This window comes from Apteryx mantelli, chromosome 12, assembly GCF_036417845.1.
Source record: "Apteryx mantelli isolate bAptMan1 chromosome 12, bAptMan1.hap1, whole genome shotgun sequence".
Classification (NCBI taxonomy): domain Eukaryota; kingdom Metazoa; phylum Chordata; class Aves; order Apterygiformes; family Apterygidae; genus Apteryx; species Apteryx mantelli.
In genome coordinates, this window is record NC_089989.1 from 22,437,826 (window position 1) to 22,460,299 (window position 22,474).

The following is a 22,474-nucleotide window of genomic DNA, read 5'->3' on the forward strand; positions in this document are numbered from 1 at the left end:
CAGCCTTGTGACGTAGCCGTGACCTCACAGGCGGGGCGCGGGCGCGGCGGGGCGGGGCGCGGGCAGGGGCAGGGGCAGGTGCGCGGCGCGGGGGCACGGGGCAGGGGCCGGGCCGGGGCGGCCCCGCCGCGCTGCGCTCCCGGCTGGCAGCGGCGCCCCCTGCGCGGCGCGGTGCGGCGCGGCGCGGCGCGGCGGGAGTTGTAGTGCGCAGCAGGCGGGGGCGGCCGGCCCGGCCCCGGGGCGGACTACAAGTCCCAGCGGGGCGGGCCGCGGCGCTGCTGTGTGCGGGAGCGGGCGGCGCGGCGCGGCTCGGCTCGGCGTTAACCTCGCTTCTCTCCTTCTCCCAGCGGCGGCAGCGGCGACGACGATGCAGGCGGAGTCGGGGATCGTGCCGGACTTCGAGGTGGGCGAGGAGTTTCACGAGGAGCCCAAGACCTACTATGAGCTCAAGAGCCAGCCCTTGAAAAGCAGGTGGGTGAGCACGGCCCCGGCCCCGCCGCCCCCAGCGCAGCGCAGCGGCCCGGCCCGGGCTGCGCGCAGGCCGCGGGGAGGGAGGGGGCCGGCGGCGGCGGCGCCGCGTCCGCGGGCTGCGTTACGGGCTGCTGAACCAGGCCGTGTCCGAGCGCTGCTTTATTTATTTATTTATTCCTTAAAAAAAAAGAAAAAGCCGCGCACGCTGAAAGGCAACATCCTATGCAGCGGGGGCCATAAAAGCGGCCATTTAGCGAGCGCTTCCTGCAATAATAGCAGTTTTGTTCGGGGCGCGCTCGGGGGAGGGCCGCCCGCCGGGCGCGTTGCGTAAAGCGCTTTGTGGGGCGCTGCCGGGCATCGCGGGCGCCCCGCGGCCGCCAGCGCGCAGCTCCGCGGAGCCGCTTCCCGCGCCTGCCCCGGGCGGGCGCCCTCGGGGCGCGGCGGTGCCGGAGCCTGCGAGCTTGTGCAGGGTTTCCTGCCCCCCCCCCCCTTCTTTTTAATGTTGTTTTTGACTTCGAAAGCGGCTGGGCAATTTGCAGTTACTTAGGGACTAAAAACTTCTGGCTAGATACGCCCGTTTCTTCCCACCGTATATTTTTTTTTTTTTTCTGGAGACAGGCGCTGTATCCTTATCTGGAGCTGCCGTGTTGCACAGATATGTTTTTAGGGGAAATCCAGCAACGTGCGTTTCTGCCGGTCTTGCAGTTTGTTAGGGTGTTTGTTTTCTTCTGTTGTAGTGCTGGAAAAAGAAAGCAGATGTTTCGCCGCTTGGGGAAAGACCCCTGTGCCTTGAGCATCTACCTTGTCAGCAGTGTCGCGTCTCTGCCTCCTCCGCTCTTTGCGCGCTTTCGTTCACAGTGTTTTGCCGGTGTTGAACCCTCCATTTCACCGCAGCGCGCTGTTACGCAGCGCTCGGCTGAGCATGGGGTTATTGCTGTGAGGGTATCTTATTCGTCATCGAGCCTGTTGTTTGCCTGTCTTTATATTTCTGGCTTTCAGTTTTGAGCGGCGCTCTTCATACATCTGTGCGTAGAGTTGAAAAGTGAATAGGACGGTAAATATTAAACAAATTTGTCCTAGCGTAAACTCAGACTGTACCACCTGTCAGGCAGACTTCAAAGTAAATAAATGGGTTTTTAGTCGTGCTTTGAATGGTTAGAAAGCATGGAAGGTCTTGTAGTAAAATATGCAAGACTCCTGCCACTGTCGCAAGGGCTTGTAGATCGGGGCCTGTCTCTTACGGGCCATCTTCAGGGCAGCCCTGACTCAAACTGAACCGTTCGTGTTGCCGAGACACGCGTTGGGGTGATTAAATTGGCTGGCCTGTCCAGGTGCGAAAGGCCAGAACTGCTCTCCCCTTCGAGGCTGTGCAGCGAAGTTGCCAAAATCTGAGCCAGGCTAATGTAAGAAGAGAAGACGGTGCAGAGCAGGTGGATCCTCTAACAGTGTCCCCAGCTGTGGTGGGATATTCGCTGTTTGGGTCTTCAAGGTCAGTGTCCGTGTTTAAGGGCAGTCCCTGCGGAGGTGGTGGAGCACTGACACCTCGCACGGTTGTTTGGAGCGAAGAGCCCTGCTTGGACCAGCCAGGGGCTCTAGCTGGGGTGCAGGAGCTGTGGTTTACCGTCATCTGCTTTGCAGTTGGCACTTTGACTGTTCTTTTCGACCGTGTGGGCATGGAGCATAGATACCAGGTCTTTATTTGACATGAGCTGTGATTACCGGTCCCCTCCGTAGCTGTTCCAACTGTTAATTCCTGTGACTCAGTGCTCTGGGACCTGAATACATCCCAGCATTGTTCACTTCTCTCGGGGGGAAGTGAATAAAAATGCTCTGTAATGAAGCACTGGAATATTTGTCCGTCTTTTAAATGTTGTCACTTCAAATTTCCCTCGACTGAATTCCTCCATTTCCACGGTATGTTCTCACCTGGCATTCCTGAAGAGCCAACGCTGCCCACTCTTTGGGTTCAAAGGAACCAGGGTCCGAGTCATCCAGACCTTCTGGTGGTGCCTTAGGCCAACCTCTTTTCTGATGTGTTTCCAAGTGGGCTTACGTATTCCTGCACAGGAGAGGTGACCCGCTTGCCTCCAGTCTTCCTCCCTGTCCCTCCACACACATACACTCAAGAGAGGGCCCTGAGGTTGGAATAATTACCCGCAGTCTTGCTGATGGATGCAAGATGTATGGGCTGCACAGCTCGCATACGGCTCTTTCTTCAATGCAGAGCCTTAGCTGTCTTCCTGGCCATGTGGGAGTTGAAGAGGCAAAGGACACGGGGGACCCTATTAGGTCCATCTAAACTTGTCCCTGGAGCCAGGCTGATAACACTTGATGATTACTGGTGGCGAAAGTTGCTCGCAGACCTGTTTGCTTCATGACATGAAGATCCTAATCTAAGGGGACTTTTGTAGTCCTTCAGCTTGAAACCGGTCTGACTGATGATTATCAAGGGTATCCAACAACGTTGGGCTGCTCTCTCTTTTGGGTGTAAATCAGGAATAGTTACTCAGGGGCCGGGTCAATAGCACCAGGTTAAAGCGGTGTCACAATGTGACTGTGGCTGTGAGAATTGCCTTTTTGCTGCCTTTTCTGTGATCTTGCTCCAGAAAGGCACTTGGGGAGAGGCAAAACAGAGACAATAGCTGGTGTTAGGAGAGAGTCTAAATAGCAATTTGCTGTTTTCCCTGGTGAGAATCGCTGATTTCCTAGCAACATTCAGGTCTTTCTCTGATCCCTATTAGCCATAAGAGGCAAGAAGCATCTTCAGTTTGCTCATAGCAGCTGAAATTGTGAGTACGTAGAAAAGCCATCCGGCTCACAAATATGTAAGAATCCCAGTGCTCTGAAACAAGAAGAAACTTCTTTATTGCCTAGTTTAACTCGGCACTTGCTCTGCTGCTCTCCTTTGTTCAGCAGAACTCTCCTATTCTCCTCTTCCTTCCAAATTGCCCATTTTCCAATATATGACATCCAGTTAAATGTTCCTCCTCTTTAATGTACCCTTGTAGTTATTCCATCTGAATTTCATCATTCAAGTCTGCAATCCAAAGCCGTGAGGGGCCCAATAATAAAAGTTTTTTTGCTGTAAATACTGTACTAAGTTAGGCCAAGCCACAATAGAGTGCTAGAGGCCAAGGAAAAATGTAAGCCCAGCAAAAGAAAACTTTAATCACAAGGGGTGAAGATAATACATTGGGCTGAGATACATCAGTTCCAGCTGCATTTCCTAAACTCTTCAGAGACCCATGAGAACGTAGCTTCTTGCACTAAGTGCTAGACACATTTAAGGGTTCTCTGGTATTTGCTGTGGTTGAACGTCTTTGAAAACTGAGAAGATTTTTCAATCACTTTAGTTTCTCCAGAGTCACTTTTCACTGTAGGAGGAAACTGGATTATGTTACTAGCCAGTAAGGCAATGAGATTTTTTTTTTTTTCCTTCTCATATTCGTGCTTCGTTCCCCTGCTGCAATATCCTGAAGTCTGACAGCTACTATTAATTTACAAGTACACGCTCTTAAATATTTATGCATGTATGTAATGAACAACAAGTAAATAGGATTTTCTTTCTGGTACAAGCAGTGCACAAACAAATAGATGGAGTTTTATTTTCAGACAACTGATTGAAAAGAACGATCAGTTATTACCCAAAGTAAACACAAATCTTGTCATATCTGCACGCAGTCATCAGAGCGCTGTCAGCTTAAATTACATCTGTCATAACACTAATGCAACTTCTTTAAATCATTTAACTTAATAGAAATGTATGTTTTGGATATCAAACTGGTATCAGGGAGGAGAGATTTTACAGTTTGCTTTTGTACTACTCTTACTTGCCGTAATAATTGGCTTTAAACTTATATATTTTCTCTCTTATTATACTGCATGCAGTTATCATTTGTCAACCAAACTCTTGCCCTGTTCTGTACATGTTTCTCTTTCAGTGAACGCTGGGTAAGTACCACTGAAGGGACAGTTTGACCCACGGAGATGCTTAGTGTAAAAATTAGCTCAAAGTGCATGGTAACAGACGTGCTAAATGCAGCAAAAAAATTCTGGCTTCAGTTGATTTTGATTTCTCTCTCTCTTTTTTTTTTTTTTTTTTGATTCTTGCAGTAATGTGCATCCATTTGGATGGTACACTCAACCTAGTAAGTGCCAGAACATAACTGTCGGTTATAATTTACTGTCTTGCTCTTGTTAAAACTATGTTCCACAAAATCTACAGGTAAATTACTACTATTTGTGCTATTTTCTGTTGCCCTTTTCCAGCTTATTTATTTCAGAATGGTTAAAAAGCACCTGAGTGATCCAAAACCAGGAGATATTTTTAGCAGAAAAAATTATTAGGGAATTCTTGAAGGTGCATGATAGTTTTGGAGGAAGCTTATTCTGGCTTTCTGAGCAATAACTTCGAGATGTAATTAATGTCATTGCAAAAGTAGTGATGTTTTTGTAAAATTCTCGTCATGCCTGGTGTCCAAATGCTTTTTTTATGTCAACTCCGACTATTTTACTTCTGTAAGTGAGTAACACATCTTTATCCAAGTCAGATCCTCTCTAGAGGACTCCCTTTTCCTCTTTTGGTACTGTGCTAAACATTGATGACTACGTTTAGTAAAAGCTTTCCTTTTAATACACAGCGTTTGTCAGGGCAATATTAATTAAACCAAAGAGTCACAAATTTTTGAGAGGTATACTCGCTCTGGAGCCAAGCAGGACTTTTTTTGCAGTGCCTTAGTCTGCGGATGATCAAATTTAATTTAGTAAATCAACATTGCAGCGTGATTAAATTTGAACTTGATTACATTAGGCTTCTCAACATTGAGTTTGTGCATTATCGGAGGTAGTCTTTTCATATTACTGCTATTTATGGATCTTATTCAAGTGTTTTATATTCTGGTTGGGTTCTGCAATGCAGTTTGTTCAAGCTGCTGCTTATATCTGTTCCAGTTGTGCAAGAAGTGGAAAATATCCTTTATTTAGAACAGGTCACATGTGCTTGCATCCAGGAACAGTGTCTCAGTGTGTTTATTTAAAAAAAAAAAAAAAAAAAAAAAAAAAAAAAAAAAAAAACCTTAGAGGAACAGATTTAAAGTTCCTGAAATATTTTTCCGTCTGTCACAGAGGAAGATTATTTATGTCAAACTAAAAGGTAATAGCTGACTTTAAGATGATATGTAGGCTAGTATTGACCAAAGTCGGTGGTAAAAGTCTTGCTGACGTCGGTGGAGTAGAGCTAAGCCAAAACTGTGTCCCTTTGAAATCTCTCCGGTAACATTTTTGTGAGTGAGTCAATAATCCCATGTTTATTCTACACCTCAAATTCACTTCAATAGATGGAAATCCTAGCCACGTTTTTTAAAAAATCCTTTTATTTTTGAAAATAGACAGACTTAAAAGGGGAGGTTATAAATGGGGTGTCTGTCATATAAACACGGGGAGACAATAAGATGTTGTACAAGAAATCCAATTTCTTCATTTTATATTGGGTCCTGGTGCTGATCTCTGTCTGTAGCAGAACATTTTTCATGGAGAAGGGTTCTTGTGACCTTTCCTCTTCCGAGAACCTCTCAGTCCTGTTATTTGCAGTAGGCCTTCGCTATTTAGCAAGGAAGCAGAAATAGCCCATGAAATTCTGTTCAGCGTTTGCTTTGATATGAACTATTAAGCGTCACCCTTCTGCTTCCCTGGTCTGGGTTTCTCAGGAGAATTTTGTTTAGATGCCAAGCTAATCATACAGTACGCAGCTATTTTGAGCCTGGGCTGCCTGTTCTGACTTTGCTGCTGAAGTGGTATCCTTCTAGCCTAGACCCCTCTCTTTTCTTGTTATTTATGGGACCATTGGCTGTATAACTTGAATGTAAGTGCGTATATGCTCTGTATGAAATAAATCCACACCTTTCTGGTGAGCAGGAAGCCTTCCTAGTTGACTGCTATCGCTTTACAGAAACCAGGTTATAATTTAAATCAGTAAATCTTCTACCTGTAAAGATAGCTTTTTTGTGTGGCTGAAAGGAAACCGGTGCAGCTCCCTGGACAGGGAGCAGAGGTGCCTCTGCTCCTGCTCGTTTTCCCTCCTGCAGCAGAGGGAACTTCACAGGTCTCCGGCCCAGGATTTTTTGGGCTGCTGTGAACCTGACGGTTGTCGTCTACATGCCATAGTGGAGCTTATTCTATGCTATGTATGTTTTCATTTTGCACTTTTCGTGGTGGTATCAGAGGTCCGTTCCAGAACCGCGGTAGGCAGCGTGACTAATTCCTGCTGCACCGCTTGCTCGGGATCTAGAACGCTGGGAAATGAGAGCAGAAGAGACTTTCAGATATTTTATAAATATGTATTTTTTTCCTCTCACAGCATTTGCCTGTGCTTAGAAGCTTAACAGGAAGAATTAGAAATCTGTGCAGCTGTTTAAAAATGAGGATATTGGAAAAACCCATTCAGACACTGACTCTGCTGTCTCATTTCTATGTTTGCTTTCCAAAGCAAAACACTTTAAGACTTTGAAAATGAAATAGAAGTAGTAATTTTCTGTTTGTTCTTCTGCTAAAATCTGAAATTGCATGCTGACTCTTAACTGTCTTCAGAGAACAATCTGCCATTTCACTTCTGAGAGCAGCGTGAGGGTCAAACGCTCTATAAGCTGACCAGGCTCTTGGCCATTATTGTTTGTCTCTTTCTATTTTAGATTTTAAAAATGTTCAGAATGCAATGATTGTAATATTTTTATTTAGTAAAACTCGCTGGTGGTATAGTGTGGCAGGCTGTAATGTACAACTAACTGTATTATATTGCTCTCATATTAGAACTGGGACTATTTAAATAGTCCCGGCAGCAAAATGGTAACAGGACAGTGAATAGTTTGCAGCCAGTTTCCTGTTGCATTTCATATTGGGGGGGGAAAAGCAGCTCAAGAAAAGGGAAAAGAATTTTATTGCATATTCATAACATCATAACGCTATTGCTTGATCTGCAACAGCTGTTATGGGCTATTGGCCATTGATTTGAGCATCAGGACTGAACTATTTAGGTTCCCTGGAGGCAAAGACTGTGATCCCAGCTGGAGCAGCTCGCCCATCGTGCAAGGCAGACGGCAGGAGCTGCGTGCAGCTTGCGGCGCTGGACACGCCAAGGCCCTTCGGGCTGCGCGTGGGTGCTAACAGTTCTTCGGTGCCTTTTGACAGGGCTCTGTCCCAGGGTCTGTGGCCAGAATTTTGCCTTGTGACTTAGTGGGCTATTAGAAAATGCTGTTCATATAATGATGTTTGTATAGGCCCTATTTATTGATGTCTGTGGGCTTCACTGGAAAACAGGAGCTTTGAAGAGGGCATAAGGAGTGTCCAGGGTGAGAGAAGATGCTCTTCCAGGATGGTATAGGTGCCACTGGTGCAAGTAAACCAACTGTGAAAACTCATGAGGAAGGTTTCTTGCTAGGCACCGCAGAACACAACAGCTAGCTAATACCTGAACCACTAATAGCGTGTTTGGAGCAAGCTCATATTTTCTGGTAACGTCTCTGCTGCAAGGGCTTGTGTCGTGTTTGCGTTAGCAGCTCTCTGCCAATCGCGCAAGCCAGGGTCTGCCGTTTTATACTTTTTTTTTTTCTTCAGTGGTAAGGAATTATGTAGAAAACCGCTGTAGGCTTCCCCCCGCCCCCCCATCCTATTGCTAACAGCTGCTCTGTGAACTGGACTGGCAGGTTGAAGGACAAAAATGTGTTGCTACCGTATATAATTACTTCTTCCAGCGTGAGCCAACAGAGCTGCTTGCTGTGATGATTGCTATGTGTACTGCTATGCAAAACAGAATACAAGCTTAATGTAGGGTTCGGGCTAGTATTTTAATATTGTAATTAACAGCCTCTGACAGTAAACAGTTTTTTTTTTTTTTAAATCAGTTCCCATGAAGATTCTTTTACGACTTAACAAGACGTATATTTGCAGATATACAGAGCTTGTTTTGTGCGTTCTGTATTAAGAAAAACAAATATCTCTTGAAACCCTCTTCTCCTTTTCTCCAGAATATCACAAATTTAGGTTCAGGCAGTTGGATGTTGATCCTGCAGTCGCTGTTCCACAAGAATATTTCGGCTGAGGTCCCACATGAGACAGTGTGGCAGTTCACAATTGTTGGAAGAGTTGGCTTCATCCTTTCTTAATACTTTGCAGGGAACTGTGATCTGGTTTCACAGGTACATTCTGTCTCCATTTGTGCTGCTGTTTTGGGCACAAAATGAGAGCATAAACCTTTCCAAATCCACTGCTTAGGATGTGTTAATGGTTGCTGCCCATCATAGACTTGTGCAGCTCGAGTAGCGTCCTGGGAAGTCTGGCCCTCTCGGACCATGTTGTGGGAATGGTTGTAAAGAGCGAAGAGAAGAGGCAGCTGAAGTTGCAGAGAATAGGAAGAAGGTTTATATCTGTCCAAAGATACTAAAGCCAAGCTTCATTTGCCTATGTGCAAAGGTTACGTGCCTGACTTATGATTAAAAACTGAGAGGAAAGGACTTTACGTAGGGAAAATTAGTGTTTTGGGTACAGAGAACCTCTGTGTTACTCAGTTTCTCAAAGTTCTTGACGTCGGAAGCTTGCCAGGTTTAATATGTGTCTCTAAATATCAGGCCGATAAGAGATCCTATGTTTTCCAAGCCTGCCTGGGATGCTAGGACACCTCTTCCTGTCTTGGCAGCTTGTAACGACACAAACTGCTATACAAGCAGTAGCAGTCTAGGAGGGCAGGGATGTGGGGATCTGAGAAAAGTCATAAGAAAAGTGGGAAGTGCTGGAACGTTGTGCAGAAGGACACATCAGGGCAGAGAGAAAGGGAAGGTTAATGATCTGTACTAATCTCGCTCCCAGCCATCCTCTTGTAACGTGTAAACATGTACAGCAATAGGAATTAGTGTGATTCTCTATGGAGGAGAGAGGAAAAAAGGCCACTTTAGGGTCTATAAACCCTGGAGCTTCAAGTTGGGAAATCATAGTAGTACTGAGGAGGTAAAAAGGAATCATTGAGGTACCTGAAGTGAGAGAGCCAAACATGTGTCAAGCATGTCTTGTGCACAGATTTTTCCTTTCGGGATTCCTTGTGTTTTATCTGAATACAGGAGGAGAAATTTTGCATAAAATATCACTTATTTTGGAAATGCTTTTTCTGGATGTGAGCCTGCACGGTATACACGGCGAGAGAGCCAGACTAGGAATACAGAGGTAGAGGGAATAAACCAACCCCTCCTCTTTTATTGTTTGTGAACTTCAGCCTGAATAAATAGCAGTTGCAGCCTGAGAGAGTGAAGTTGGAATGCTGTTGAGATATGGAGAGCAGGGAGGAGGGAGATGACTTTTCCCTTTGCTGTTCTATTAAAAATTGCAAGTACCTTTGGGCTGCGCACTGGAAGCCCAGCTGAAAGGAGTTCAGGGGCCTCACTCTGGGTCCCCTGGGATGCTGTAACTACTGTATTTAGGCTTCTGCTCAGTCTAGCCATCTTTATTTGTACCAATATATTTACAATTTTACTCAAACTCCGCCAGGCTAAAGACGCATCCCAGCTGTTGAGCTGTTTAATGAAGACGTAGGCACAGTTAGGAAGAGGTGCTGGGATTATTTTCTTGTTGTCGTAACATGTACGTTGCTATCTGATAAATCATTATTCCACCTTTTGAGAAGGCGCGTTAAGTCTGCCAGTTAGGCTGCTCCTTTGTTTGTTAGGCTGGCGCCTACTGAGGTAGGAATTTTGGATTAGGAGCGTGCTGTGCGACTGCTCGTTTTGCGACCTCGCGCGCTGGTCCCGCTCGCCTGCTTGACCGCCTGCTGCGTCCTGTTGGGCACCCAGGGCTGTGCTCCCAGGGTTGCTTCGGGTTGGCATTGCAGCGTCCCGTTTTGCGTGTCCTGCTGCCTGGTGGAACTGAAAACCCCCCTGAGGTAGGTGTCGAGGTTCCCTGCAGGATACGTGGGGAAAACGATGGCTTGTAAAAACTGGCATGCAGCGTGGAGGAGCGCTGGAGCCAGCCGGTGAGGTTAGCGGAGACTGATACTGGTGTTCAGTACTGACGAGCTGGTGTCTGCTCTAGGTTAGCTGTTGCTCAAGCTTTCTCGAACTGGAGTGCCAAAGACGCTTCCACTCTTGCAGAACGGAGGAACAGCAGGTTCCCCCACCCCAACTTAATTCACTTGGGGTGTAGAAGTTTGAGGTTCAAGTCCTGTCTCTGCATGACTCAAAATACAGGGTTGAGCATGTCTATCACCTTTGAGTGCTCAAATCAATAAGCTGTGGGCTTTTTGAGGTGCTCTTTTGCAAAAGCTAGTGATATTCATCCATAATATTCGCCAGTCCATTCATTCACTGAACTGGTAAGGGCAGGAATAGCTTGGTAACGCAAGGGATTGAGCATTCATCTGGAATGGTTCTTGTTGTGATTTAATAAATATTTATACAGAGTGGAACAGCTCTACCAGGAAGTAAGGAAGATGTGCTCCAAAATTAGATCCTTTCAGCACCATCTGTTTCAGAAAGGCAGCTGTCCAGAACTGTGTAATTGGGGTCACAGCATGAAATCCAGGGACCCGCCTGAAATAGGAGGGGTGATATTTGTGGGACAGGTAATTGGATGAAGGGAAAATGCCTTTAGGGTTATGGCAACCAAAGGTTCCTGAATGGCTGCAGAAGGGAAAGGAAGTTGAAGTGTGGTATTGACCCTGATGGTGTTGGCAATCAGAGGACCTCTCTGAGTGGTATGTGTTGGGTGAGGAAGCTGTCAGGCAAAGGTGAATATTAAAAGAGGGAAGACAAGTATGGATCCCCTCCTGAGAGAGCTTAATTTTTCAAGAATGTGAAATGGGTACAGCAAGAGAGGCTAAAATCTGTGTAGAAAGTAGATTATTTCAAATGAATGAAGTGGGTATAGCAGAAGATAATTTTAAAACAAGAAGGTGGCTCTATCACATCAGCTTGTTTTTTTTGATTTGGCTTGTTGCACAATTTATGGTTTCAATCTAATTGCAAAACCATTCTGCAAATGATAATCTGATTTCCAGCTCGTACATCTCTTGGTATTTACTGTCCAAAGCCATATTGCTGGAGCTGTTAGCCCTTCAGATGCTCTGGGCCAGCAGTGACCTTCTGTTTTTCCAAGTGCATCAAGCAATATAGAAATGCATTAAACCAGTCTGCCTGTTACAGGGATCTCCAAGGTACCGGAGCTGCCTCGCAGAGCAAGGACTCTGTAGTAAGAAATGAAAATCTGTAATGCAAGCAGCGCTCGCCAGCTCCTTGGGGAGGCCTGGCGCTGAATGCTGCCGCGCTGTTAATAGATGCCATTTGGAAAGCTCGGGGGGGTCTTTCTCGCAACCTTCCAGTATTTCCCAAAGGAGTGAGCCATGGAGACCCACCCTACCTTTACAACCGCAGTGCCGCTGGCTGGGAGAGATCCCTGGGACGAGTAGGCAGTAATTGCTGCCTTTCCGAAAGAGTCTGCTTTTGTGGAGGAGACTGTTAATTATCTCTCGCTTAGCCTTTTTAATGAAGGTACGTGCAAGAGTTGTGCTGAGGTGCCTCTGTAGGACAAAATAAATCTCCGTAGGACCAAATTTCTCCTCTCTGAGCAGCCTGGCTGCGCTGGAGCTGTGCTGGTCGGGTCTGCAGCGATCTCTGGTGCATTGACCCTGGCGCGTGTGTGTGTGTCTTAGGTAGCCGGATCTTCAGCGACTTGCTGTTTGCAACTGTTGATCATCTGGCCTTTTGCCTTGCAGCATTGCTCTAGGCTATAAATAGACCTGCGGAGGAACAGGTCCAATGATCTTGTGCTCCCAAATGCTCTTCTGCCGTGCTGAGTGTTGCACTGCATATCAGCCTAATGAAAGGCGGCTGGGTAGAAAAGGCAGCTCCTGCGGCAAGCTGTAACCTGGAGGGCCTCCGATAGTGGTTACGGTGTCAGTTGATAATCCCCACTGTGTTTGCACCCGGAGTTTCTCCCCTGCAGCCTGTGGATGGCAGCTATTTTCGGCACAGCGCAAGAGGCACGTAGAAGATGACAGGTCCTGCTCTCTACGGGATTATAAGAGAATCAATGTGCCATCAGTATGGTGTAAAATTATATTCAGCAAAATGATCTCGGGGACATAGACTTGGCTTGGAAAAGCTATCAGTACTGAAGGGAAAAAAAAAAAGATATAAAGAAGAAATGTCTTCCTGATTTCTTACAGCTCCTCTTTATTTAAGTACTGGATTTGCTCACTAGCCTTTTCATTCCATTTTTATGAGGAGTGTTATGAGTCGGGGAGGATGGTGCTGGTTCGTATGGTTACCAATCTCATCCGCTGCTATCTGATAACTATTGCCCCGTTGCTATGAAACGTTTTAGTGAGGTGCAGTGTAAAAGGGATAAATATCCATCTGTAACTGCAGGGATATTTTCCCTGGCTCTTTTCTTGCTAATCTTTCTGATCAGTTTTCTAATTCTGCAGCTGGCGGATTTGAATGATTTTTGGTACTGTCATACAACGCGTGTTTTCCATCTATAATAGCTTTGTGTTGAGTAATACAGGGTTTATAAAATAGCACAGTGCCCAAAATTGCTTTATCTGTCCTTGTTATCCTTTTTCAGTGGGTTTGTTTTTTGCGGCAAGGACTTTCGTAGCTATCAAAAGTTCAATTCTGTAATCGCTATTTAGTCTAAGACAGATTTCCCTCTACTTGATTCAAGACTACAGAATCAGGCTCCGGTTTTGGTAAGCGCTGAATTTGGCTGTGTGCAGACTCATCCAAAGCAGACAGGATGTTTAGTGTGGTGCTATTTGGCTTCACCTAATGATGCAATGACTGCTTGGCTTTGGGGGCTACGAGATGGGAATGTAGGTCCTCCTTTCCGTATGAGGCGCTGGAAAAATAAGTGATGCTTTTCGGAACTGCGTACGGTTGCAGAGCACCCTTGGCAGCAGGAAGAAGGGTGCTCTAGAACTGCAAGATTGTACTGATTGTATTGCAGTTCTGCTGGAGCAAAAATATAATGCGCTCAGCATTTGCGCTTTCCACTTGTGTATTGTTTTCCCTTTATTTTGTGTATTTAGAGAATGCCATGCTCTGCAAACTGCTGATTTAGTATTTTCTGTGGAATGAAAGCCATCTGGATAATTTAACTGATTTTTTTTTTTTTTTATCTAAGGTTTTGGTAACAGACTCTTTTCTGTTTTCTGGCATCCTGTTAGATGAAGATGAGAATTTGAATTAGAATTCAGGGTGGTAACTACGTGCTGGCCTATGCCCTGGAATTTTAGAAGCAACTGAAGCTTTTGAAGTCTTGGAAGTAGTATAAATATTAAAATGATATACAATCTCTCCCCAAAGCATTCTTTCTGAGCCAATGCTTGCTATAGTGTTTTTTGTTTTGTTTTGTTTTGTTTTTTCCTAATGCCCTTACTCTGGGTCCTCTGCATAGTGGAAATTGTAAGTTCAGGAGAGAATTCAGCATTTATGTCTAGGATTCTTTGAAAGGGATTAGACTTAAATGCATGCTAAAGTCAAGCATATGCTTAAAGGTTTTCCTGGACCAAACCTCAGTTCAGCAAAACACTTCAATGTATTCTTTATTTCAGAATCCTAAATAATTCATTTGGTTTTGTTCTAATAGGTTTAAACTTGTTGCAGCCCTAAGGCTGTAACAAACATGGGGAGCGCTGATCCAGCAAACCTGAAGTGCAGGAACCATGCTTTTGAGGACTATTTGTACATAAGTTTAAGCATGTGGTTTAAATCCTCTGGATTGGAAGAAGTGTGTTTGGTGTATGGTGGGCTGTTAAATCTGATGTACTTTTGAGCCTGACATTGTGATTTTAGTATGTTCCGCTTTCACTGAAACCCTACTTAAAAAAGAAAAGTAAAAAATCCCTCTAGAAAAAGATACGTGCATAGTCTTTTTAACGTGGGATACAGAACTAACTGAATTTCAGTATAATCTGCTTAAGACAGGAAGTGCACTATCAGTCAGACTTTTTCTTTTTTTTCTTTTTTTCTTTTTTTAGTCAAAGTGCTAACCGCCCATTTAGTGTCTGATGCCCTGACGAGAGCATTGGCTCATGTTTTTCTTGACTGAAGTGAAGTGATAAAGTTCTCAGCACTGGAAAATTTTAGACATTTGACAGATGAGTAGTTAGATTTGTGCATGCTTAAATCTTTAAGAATGATTCCTTGAACACTTGTATGTGCATGTGCACGCGCCTATTGTGATAGTGAGCTTTTTGTGCCACTGCTTTGAAAAAGGAGCTATTTATGACAATAGTTTTCTGAATCCAAATGATGATGATCTCAAAGCCAACCGCTGTGGTGTTAGTCAAATATTGGGTCTAATGTGGAAAGGTTCTGAAAATTCAGAAGTAGGATTCCTTTTGGGATTCGTAACTTTTTCCCCAAAGTCTGTGTAGAATTACAGAATAGTTGGGGTTGGAAGGGACCTCTGGAGATCGTCTCGTCCAACCTCCTGCTCAAAGCAGAGTCGGCTAGAGCAGGTTGTCCAGGACCACGTCCAGCCAGGTTTTAAGTATTGCCAAAGATGGAGACTCCACATCTGGACAACGTGTTCTGGTGTTTGACCCTCACAGTAAAAAAAAAGTTGGGTTTTTCTTTTTGATTTTTTTTTGGGGGGGGGGGAGTTTTTTATAGTTCATGCATAGGTTAATAAGTTACAGCTGTATAACTCAAAGCTGTTTTTTTTGTTATGTATCATAGTAGCTCAAAGCACAGGATGAAGTATGCATATTTGGCTCAATCCCCTCTTCCCCCACAAAAAGTTGCACTACTTCAGCTTTGCTTTTCTACCTATGACAAGGGAAATTAAATTCTATGTCATTTCAAATCTAAACTGTTGCAGTTGGTCCTACAAGCCATTAATTGTACAGGTATAGTCAAAGACCGGGTGGACAACTACTGTGTCATTTCTGCCTTGGCTCAAAAAACAACCATTTTTCCTCCTCTTCTTGATTCGGTCGCGTTTGACACGGACTAGTTTTTTGCTATATCATTCCCCACTGTGATAAAGATGCAAACCATTCTACAATTTATCGTTATATTTAATAAGCACTTTAGTCAGAATGTGTCCAGTACTGCAAAACCGTGCTTTAGTGTTGTTTGTGCAAAGCATCTCACAAATGCTCATCACTTAAGATGTTATCTGAACTCTTTAACATGTATAATAATTCCATGGGGCGGTTGACTAAAATATTCCAGTTCTTTGATGCACCAGCACTAACTTGTCTGTTACGAATTCATACAATAAAGTTGAAATTGCTTTTAAAATAGTAAACATGAACTTTGGTCATTTCATGTTCTGGTGATAATTCTGGAGTCTGTTCCTCAATGCCCTGTACACAAAGTGCCTTTTTGTAATGTGCAACTGTTCCTGTGTTGGTGAGAACAGTATACAATGAATCTCTGCCAAGCTATTTTAAACAAATATCATATTGAGTATCTAAGCTTTAGCAGGATGGATCCTCCATGCTCTTTCCTGCGTGCAGTTTATATAGGGCTACATTTCAGTTTGCTGTTGATTGCTTTTGGCAGCTTCAAAGACCAACAAACTGGAGATCTTGCAGAATATGTTCTTTAGCAGAAATAAGTTTACTTGAATACTTTGAGGTGCCTTCTTGGATAAAATAAAGTGTAGCAATTAAACAAGAATCTTTAACAACAGCAAATAAGAGTCCAATTTTATGCCATGCCATAGCAGTCTGATTTGATTCACTTGCTGTTAAGCACAGAAATGAACATTTGCTGACTGCAATCTTCAACTTGTATTTTATGAGGCAGCATTCATTTCTGTGTATTGTCAAGCTCTGACATGTTTTGGTAGCTGTAGTTGACTGGCAATAACAAAACATCAAGTATGGAAAAAAATAAACCATGTTTACTGCTCCAGCTTTTGTTCCTTTTGCATTTCCAATAGCTGTTGAGAAACTGAGCAGAAAGTTGAGGGCGTTATCCCAGAGCAACTGGGAGACTTGGAGAGAAACTTGATTAGCTATTGCTGTCTAGATGCTCCAAGGAAACCTAAGACCAAACAGGGTCAGTGGTTCTTTTCGCTTTAAGTTTATAGATGACGATGTCTACGTTTATGCAGTCCTTCTGGACTGTGTTTTCTCTTGTGAATGGGAGTAATTTTGAATGGTAAACACAATGCTGTGATATCTGTACTCAAGAGTGTTATAAAGCATAGCTGCTGGATACTTCAGAGACAAAATTAATACTGCCTGAATCCTAGATGCTGACGGATCTTGAAGGTAGCTTTTTGTCTCTCCCGGTAGATGTGGTGAGAGTGCTTTTTACCCCATGGCTTCTGTTTGCCTCCCCCCATGTAATCCGAGGCTCGGTGATATGTATAGGGGAGATGAGCAGAAGCAGGCAGGGGAAGAGGTTTGGACATCTGATTACCAGGCCATCTCTAAATGCCGCTTGAGTGTTTCACTGAAAATGCAAGATTTGGGAGCAGGAGAGAATAGGGCTGTTGGTGCCTGAAGTTAGTTGTCCGAAGGATGTCCGGAGGCAATGATGCGATTGAAACAGAAGTTGACAAGTACTGCGTGTTGCTTACCTGCATTAATGCTTGCGCATACTGATGCTCGAGTACCGCAGTGTTGTGCCCTTATGCTTCTGAGATTCCCTACCTTTCCTCAATGCCGTTTCAGCCTTTATTCCATCTAGTGACTTGAGGTGCGTTCTTGAGCTAAAATGCAGGTGGGTTGTTCCTGCTACAGAGGACTGTAACAGGTAGAGTGGGCCGAGTGGCGGGCGTAAGACGGTCTCGTCTCCCATAGTCTGGGTAAAACGTGGGATCTTGGGAGGTCTTGTTCACGCTGTGTGAACTTCTTTGTGAATAAAGCTGTCTGGGCAGTTTAACTCTGCAGCTCTTGCCGTCAATTAAGCTGTCAACTTTAGCATTGCTTTAGGCACTTAATAGAGCTTTACTCTCATTTAAAAATCTGGTTTAGTAATTACTTTCCAGCTTAATCTGGAGTTCAGAAGGTGCTAGTTTAGTGCAGCAAATCTAATATCATGTGAATTAAAACGTGAAAGATGTTCAGTAATGAGAAATTGAAACAGGATAGTGCAGGAATTAGATTATATGCAGTGGACAGGAAGTTGTGCTAGCTGCTCAGTTCTTAATGAAAAGCATTTTGAAGGAACTGCTTTGCCTCTATATTTGCATACCGAAGGAGCGTTCTCAGTTGGTTTGGGAATTGGTAATGGAGCTGGGATTTTTGATGTTGCACGCCGACTTGCCGTTGCACGCTGATTTATTGCAGAGCTTTTTCTGAGATCTGGGCATTTGGCTGAGGGTCATAGCCCAGCTGCCAGAAGGTGAGAGGTCTTCACAGTGGCAGGAAGAAAAGCATATGAAGGTGGAGGGGCACCCGATTCAGCTGCGTGATACAGACTAATAACTGAGATCCCCTTCTCTATTACAGCTTAAGATTGAATCCAGGCTCTAGCATTTTCCGCTGAGTTTACTGTTGGAGAGGGACACCAAAGGGTGGTATGTGGAAGAAGAATTATATCTGCAGAGAGCAGAGTTGCTTCACAAAAATTGACCTGACCTTTCTAATACATATTAACCTTCTTACTGCTGTGCCCTTATTTTACCTTCTTCCACAGCCTTTACTGTTATGAGGAAAAATGGTACCCAGCTTTTCTGGCAAGAGGAGCACTTAACTACTCCCACGAGCAGAGTATGGCCGCATGCTATTACCTCTTCCCTCCGCATGTGCAGAGCTACTACGCAAGGGGAAGCAGATTTAATTTTCCCCAGAAAGCGTCAGGCTTATTGCACATATGCCTGCGGGAGAAGCTCAGGAAAGCAGGCACTAACAGCAGGTGGCTGCTACTGCCGAAACTCTTCTTTTTAGGCTGCAGCCCTCACTCTCAGGAGGGAAATGTCCTAGCGCAGAGCCTCCCTAGTGATTCAGAGATCTTTGAGTTGTCCTTGGTATAAGGTACAGGCCTCCTCAGATGGCCTAGAAAACTGCACCAGTTTCTGCTGCCCAGAGGTCTTGGGTGACCACAGGGGTAAGAGGCAGCTTTGCCCTCTTGTTGTGAACATCAGAGGTGTAAAATGTTGTTTATGCGTCATCTTTGACCTAGGTATTGGTGAGTATACAAGAGTGCCAATTCAGTAACGCGAACTTGACGGCGTTTGCAGGGCAGCGTTGTTCATCATCTTTTAGGCCTGTGGCACATCTCGTATTAAAATGGACTTTCACTAATTCGTTGCTATTGTGTGTCCCAGTAGATTTCAGGGGTAGAGGTGCAGGATGCTCGATGTTCCCCCAGCCATCTCCTATATATCAGAGATATGTGGAGTCAGTCTCTTCACCTTTACTGACGCTTGAGTGATTTAAGGGAAAAATAGCCTCCTCACCAATTACATAACTATTTTATTCCCAAGGCAGTAATACGGGGTAAAAGTTCACCTTGCGAATGCCGTCGCAAGGCCTGTGCGCTGCTTGGGGTGTGGTTTTGTGCTGCGCCGAACCTCTTCTAGCCGCAGGCTGCTGCCGGAAGGCATGGCCTGGCCCGGCCGCGCTTCAGGTCGCGCCGTCCTGCACCTTCCCTTGTGTAAGAGCTGGCCATCGCCTGGCTGCAGGGGGAGTCGGTTTGTCTCGCTGATCGGATGGAGAAGGAGCGCACACGCTTACAACAAAGTTTTCCGTCGGATCAGCTCGCAGAACTGACTCGCACCATGGCCATGCGCTTGCAAGATCCTTGTTGAGACCTGAGGTTGTGAGAAAGTAGGACTTCTCCTTCTGTAGCAGCTGGCAGTTACGTTGGATGAGAAGGGACATGAAAGCGTGCTGCTGATATCTCATTAAAAACAAGGCAGAAGTGACGTGCGAGTTGTATGCTGGCTGGCCTGCGACTGGTTTTCTGTATGCAGCTGAATTTCGCTGTCTTAAAAACAACATCCTAGTAGGAAGCGTGACATTTGTCATGGGTGTGTTCAATGACATCTTTACCAATGAGTTAAATTTGATGACTCTCTATAATTGATTTTTAAAAATTTTTTTTTTTTTTAACATACTGAATCTCTCAGATGAATGAGCAGTAATGCCAGCTGTCTGACAACCTGACAGGACTCTCTCCTTGAGCTTTATGCGTATTTCCTAGCAACCATGTCCCAAATATAATGGTTCACTGAGCTAATAATCTTACGGCTCAGTCATAGTTCAGTTAATTCTGTGTAACAACTGACTGATGTCAGCTGTGCTGCGGTAGTTATCTGTGTGCAAAGTCCTAGTTCACAGCAAATATGACGGAATGTAGGTTAACACAAACCTCTTTTGCTGTAGACTAAGTTAAGCTGTGTTAGCGCGCATTTGCTATGGTCTAACAGCAAATGTGTGGCTGCTGTCACTGCTCAGCTGGTGAATGATAACTTGTTAAACCAAGGTATTTTGATTGCCTGTTTGAGCCCTTCTGCCACTATCAGTACCTGGAATCACTTGCATTGACTGCAGCTGCAATGTCCAAGTCATCCTGTGTTAGTTAATTTTCTAAGGGAGACTGAAAATATATATAATGGATGAAGCAGGATTAAATTTTTTCAGTGTGTAGCCACTGCTGGTAACTGTGGACTAGTTTGACAGGGTTCACATCTGTGTTAACTTTCAGAAGACAACATGAAGCTATTATGCAGTTGCAGCCCACTCAAGGATCTGCACAACAATTAGAAGAGGCTGCTTACTCATGCTCCTCAAAAGTTGTGCCAAAATAGCTATTACATTATGTCAGAGCCCATATTTTCGTCCAGAATAATTAGTCTGAATCTAAACCTCGCTTCTCCTCCGTGGCTTTGTGCATAGACCTGGGACTTTGATACTGGGTACTCTGGAGCTATGCTGGTTCAGGAAAGTTCCTCTGTAGTTGGCACATTTCAGGGAAATTCTTATGAAATGCAATGTTATTTTTCCAGCAGTGTATCTGGGAAGCTCCAACAACAAAGGCCTCTGTGAACAGCTTTTGTTCTGCATGTTATTATTTATTCTACTATAGCACTTAAGATCCTTACTCGGGAACTAGCATCCTGCGCTGCTGGGTGCTCTATTAACATAAAGCATGGAGGTAGACTGTGTCACAGCAAGTCCACAGTCTGAGAATAAGACATGAGAAGCAGATGGTGACAGGCAGAGAGGAAACAGGCAGTGCTGTCAGCGTGGCAGGAAGGTGTCCTAGCTCACCGACTGCCTCGCTGTTGTCAAAAATCTCAGCAGCATCCTGCCCAGGAAAGAGTTTTTGAGGCAAAGTTGGGGAGCGAACCATAAGGTTGCTCCGGAGTTGTGTGTGAGGACCTCCCTTCATAAATGGGAGAAAGCACTGAGTAGATGTTGTTGGAGAAAAGTGGCATTTCCTGAGGTCCTCTGAGCAAGGGGAATGGAAGATGGAGGGCCTGGTTAGGAGCTTTAGCTGCAGGGCTCTGACGTGCTGCTGTAGGAAGTTTGGTGTAACGCGTATCCCAAGGCACCAAGTCTCAAAAAGTGGAAGGCTTCCTGGTGTGATACCCTCTCTTTGTGTTTTGACTCCTGGTGTTAAACACATCCCTACCTCCCCATCCTGCATTGGCTCCCTTGCACTTTTTAGGTTGGTCGTTGTCTTTGGCTGATGGTTTGCTCCCTCTCAGACCATTGAATGCTCCTTGTGTTTCTTCAGATGTGTTTACCTGACATCCCTTTTGCTAATACTCTGCTTTCCAGTTGTTCTCCCCCCCCCCCCTTACATTTAAAGTAGTCCCACAATTCAGTTGAGTCACGATTCCTCCTCCAACTCCTGCTTTGGGGAGAAGACTTCTCTCCAGAAGTCATCTGTGGTGACTTAATGTTCTCATATGTGGTGTTTGCGATAATCTGACTTTTATATGCTGCAGAACCACATCTGTCCACCTCCTGTGTGCAGTGCTGCATATAATAATTTGATAGATAAGAGATCTCGGAAGCTGCACAGGCGTCTCTGAATTAACAAAGTCTGTGGATAAAGTCCTGACTCCGCTAAAGCTGGTAATCGGCTTGCAGCATTTCTTCTCAAATCTCAGGGGTCAGTGGTTCTGGCTCCCAGGCCTGTCTCGCTGTGTAGTTGGTGGCAATTCACTGAGGCCCAGGGGCTGAAGGCAGCAGAGCCTAGGACAGCTGTGGGGTCTCAGTTAAGATGTGGTATGACAAGGGAGTAGCGTCTTTGCAGAAGTTAAAATGAAAATAGAAGAAAAATGGCTTTACTGAGGCTTTTGATCTCTATATGGGGACCTGGAGATCTGTCTCCCAATTTTCCAGACTATCCTCATATAACAGTTACCTGATGTTGCTATACAGGGGCTTCTTTTTCCAAAGAAGGAGAAAGGCTTGCTTGAATGTAATTACATTGTTTGTACTGTGCAACACAGAATTTGAGGATTCGACAGGGAAAAAGTGCTGTCGCTCCGATAGGCAGACTGAGGTCTCTTCTGTAATTCTCGATCCTGATTCACATTTTGCTGTTTGTTTTGCCAAATACCTTGTAATGGAGGGAAAATGATAACTCGGGAAAGACGACTTATAGTAAAAATAGAAGTGCTTGCTCTGGATACTCCATAAGTTAATGGCTGGATTTTCAGGCAATGATTCCAGTAAGGTGTGCCAACAGTCTGAATACCTGCTTGTGACGTGGCTCTTTTTCCATGCAAAAGCTGTTTGGGTTAGAGACAAGGGTGAAGTCACTGGGAGTGTTTAGTATCTCTGTGGATTAGATCCAATTGTCCATGATTTTTATTAGAAGAGATGGAATATCGTAACTCGTGAGGCGCTAGCAAGGCTCTTTCTTTAGGAATCCCCTCTTGCTTCCATTTATTCCTTCCCCACTGGAAAATTCATAGTGAGCGTATGGGTGCATCTCATTGGAGACCATCTGGAAATTGCTATAGCATACTAAGTTATACTTTATATCTGATAAAACTTTTCAAAGACCCTTTCTCTGGGGAAAGGGAGGATGGAAGCCTGGAA

General features: G+C 44.8%; 1 protein-coding gene across 9 annotated transcripts in view; it reads left to right on the plus strand.

Moving 5' to 3' along the window:
- The first annotated feature begins 218 nt into the window (after positions 1-218).
- The window catches only part of MITF (melanocyte inducing transcription factor), a 112,704-nt gene continuing 90,448 nt past the window's right edge, over positions 219-22,474 (plus strand). For 6 of the 9 annotated variants that reach the window (XM_067303468.1, XM_067303470.1, XM_067303472.1 and 3 more), the window contains exon 1: positions 219-471. In XM_067303468.1, the coding sequence (XP_067159569.1) occupies positions 368-471 (104 nt within the window). In that variant the 5' untranslated portion in view covers positions 219-367. Of the gene's footprint in view, positions 472-4,584; positions 4,620-22,474 lie in introns of all 9 variants that reach the window. The other 3 variants (XM_067303473.1, XM_067303474.1, XM_067303476.1) reach the window with 2 other exon arrangements.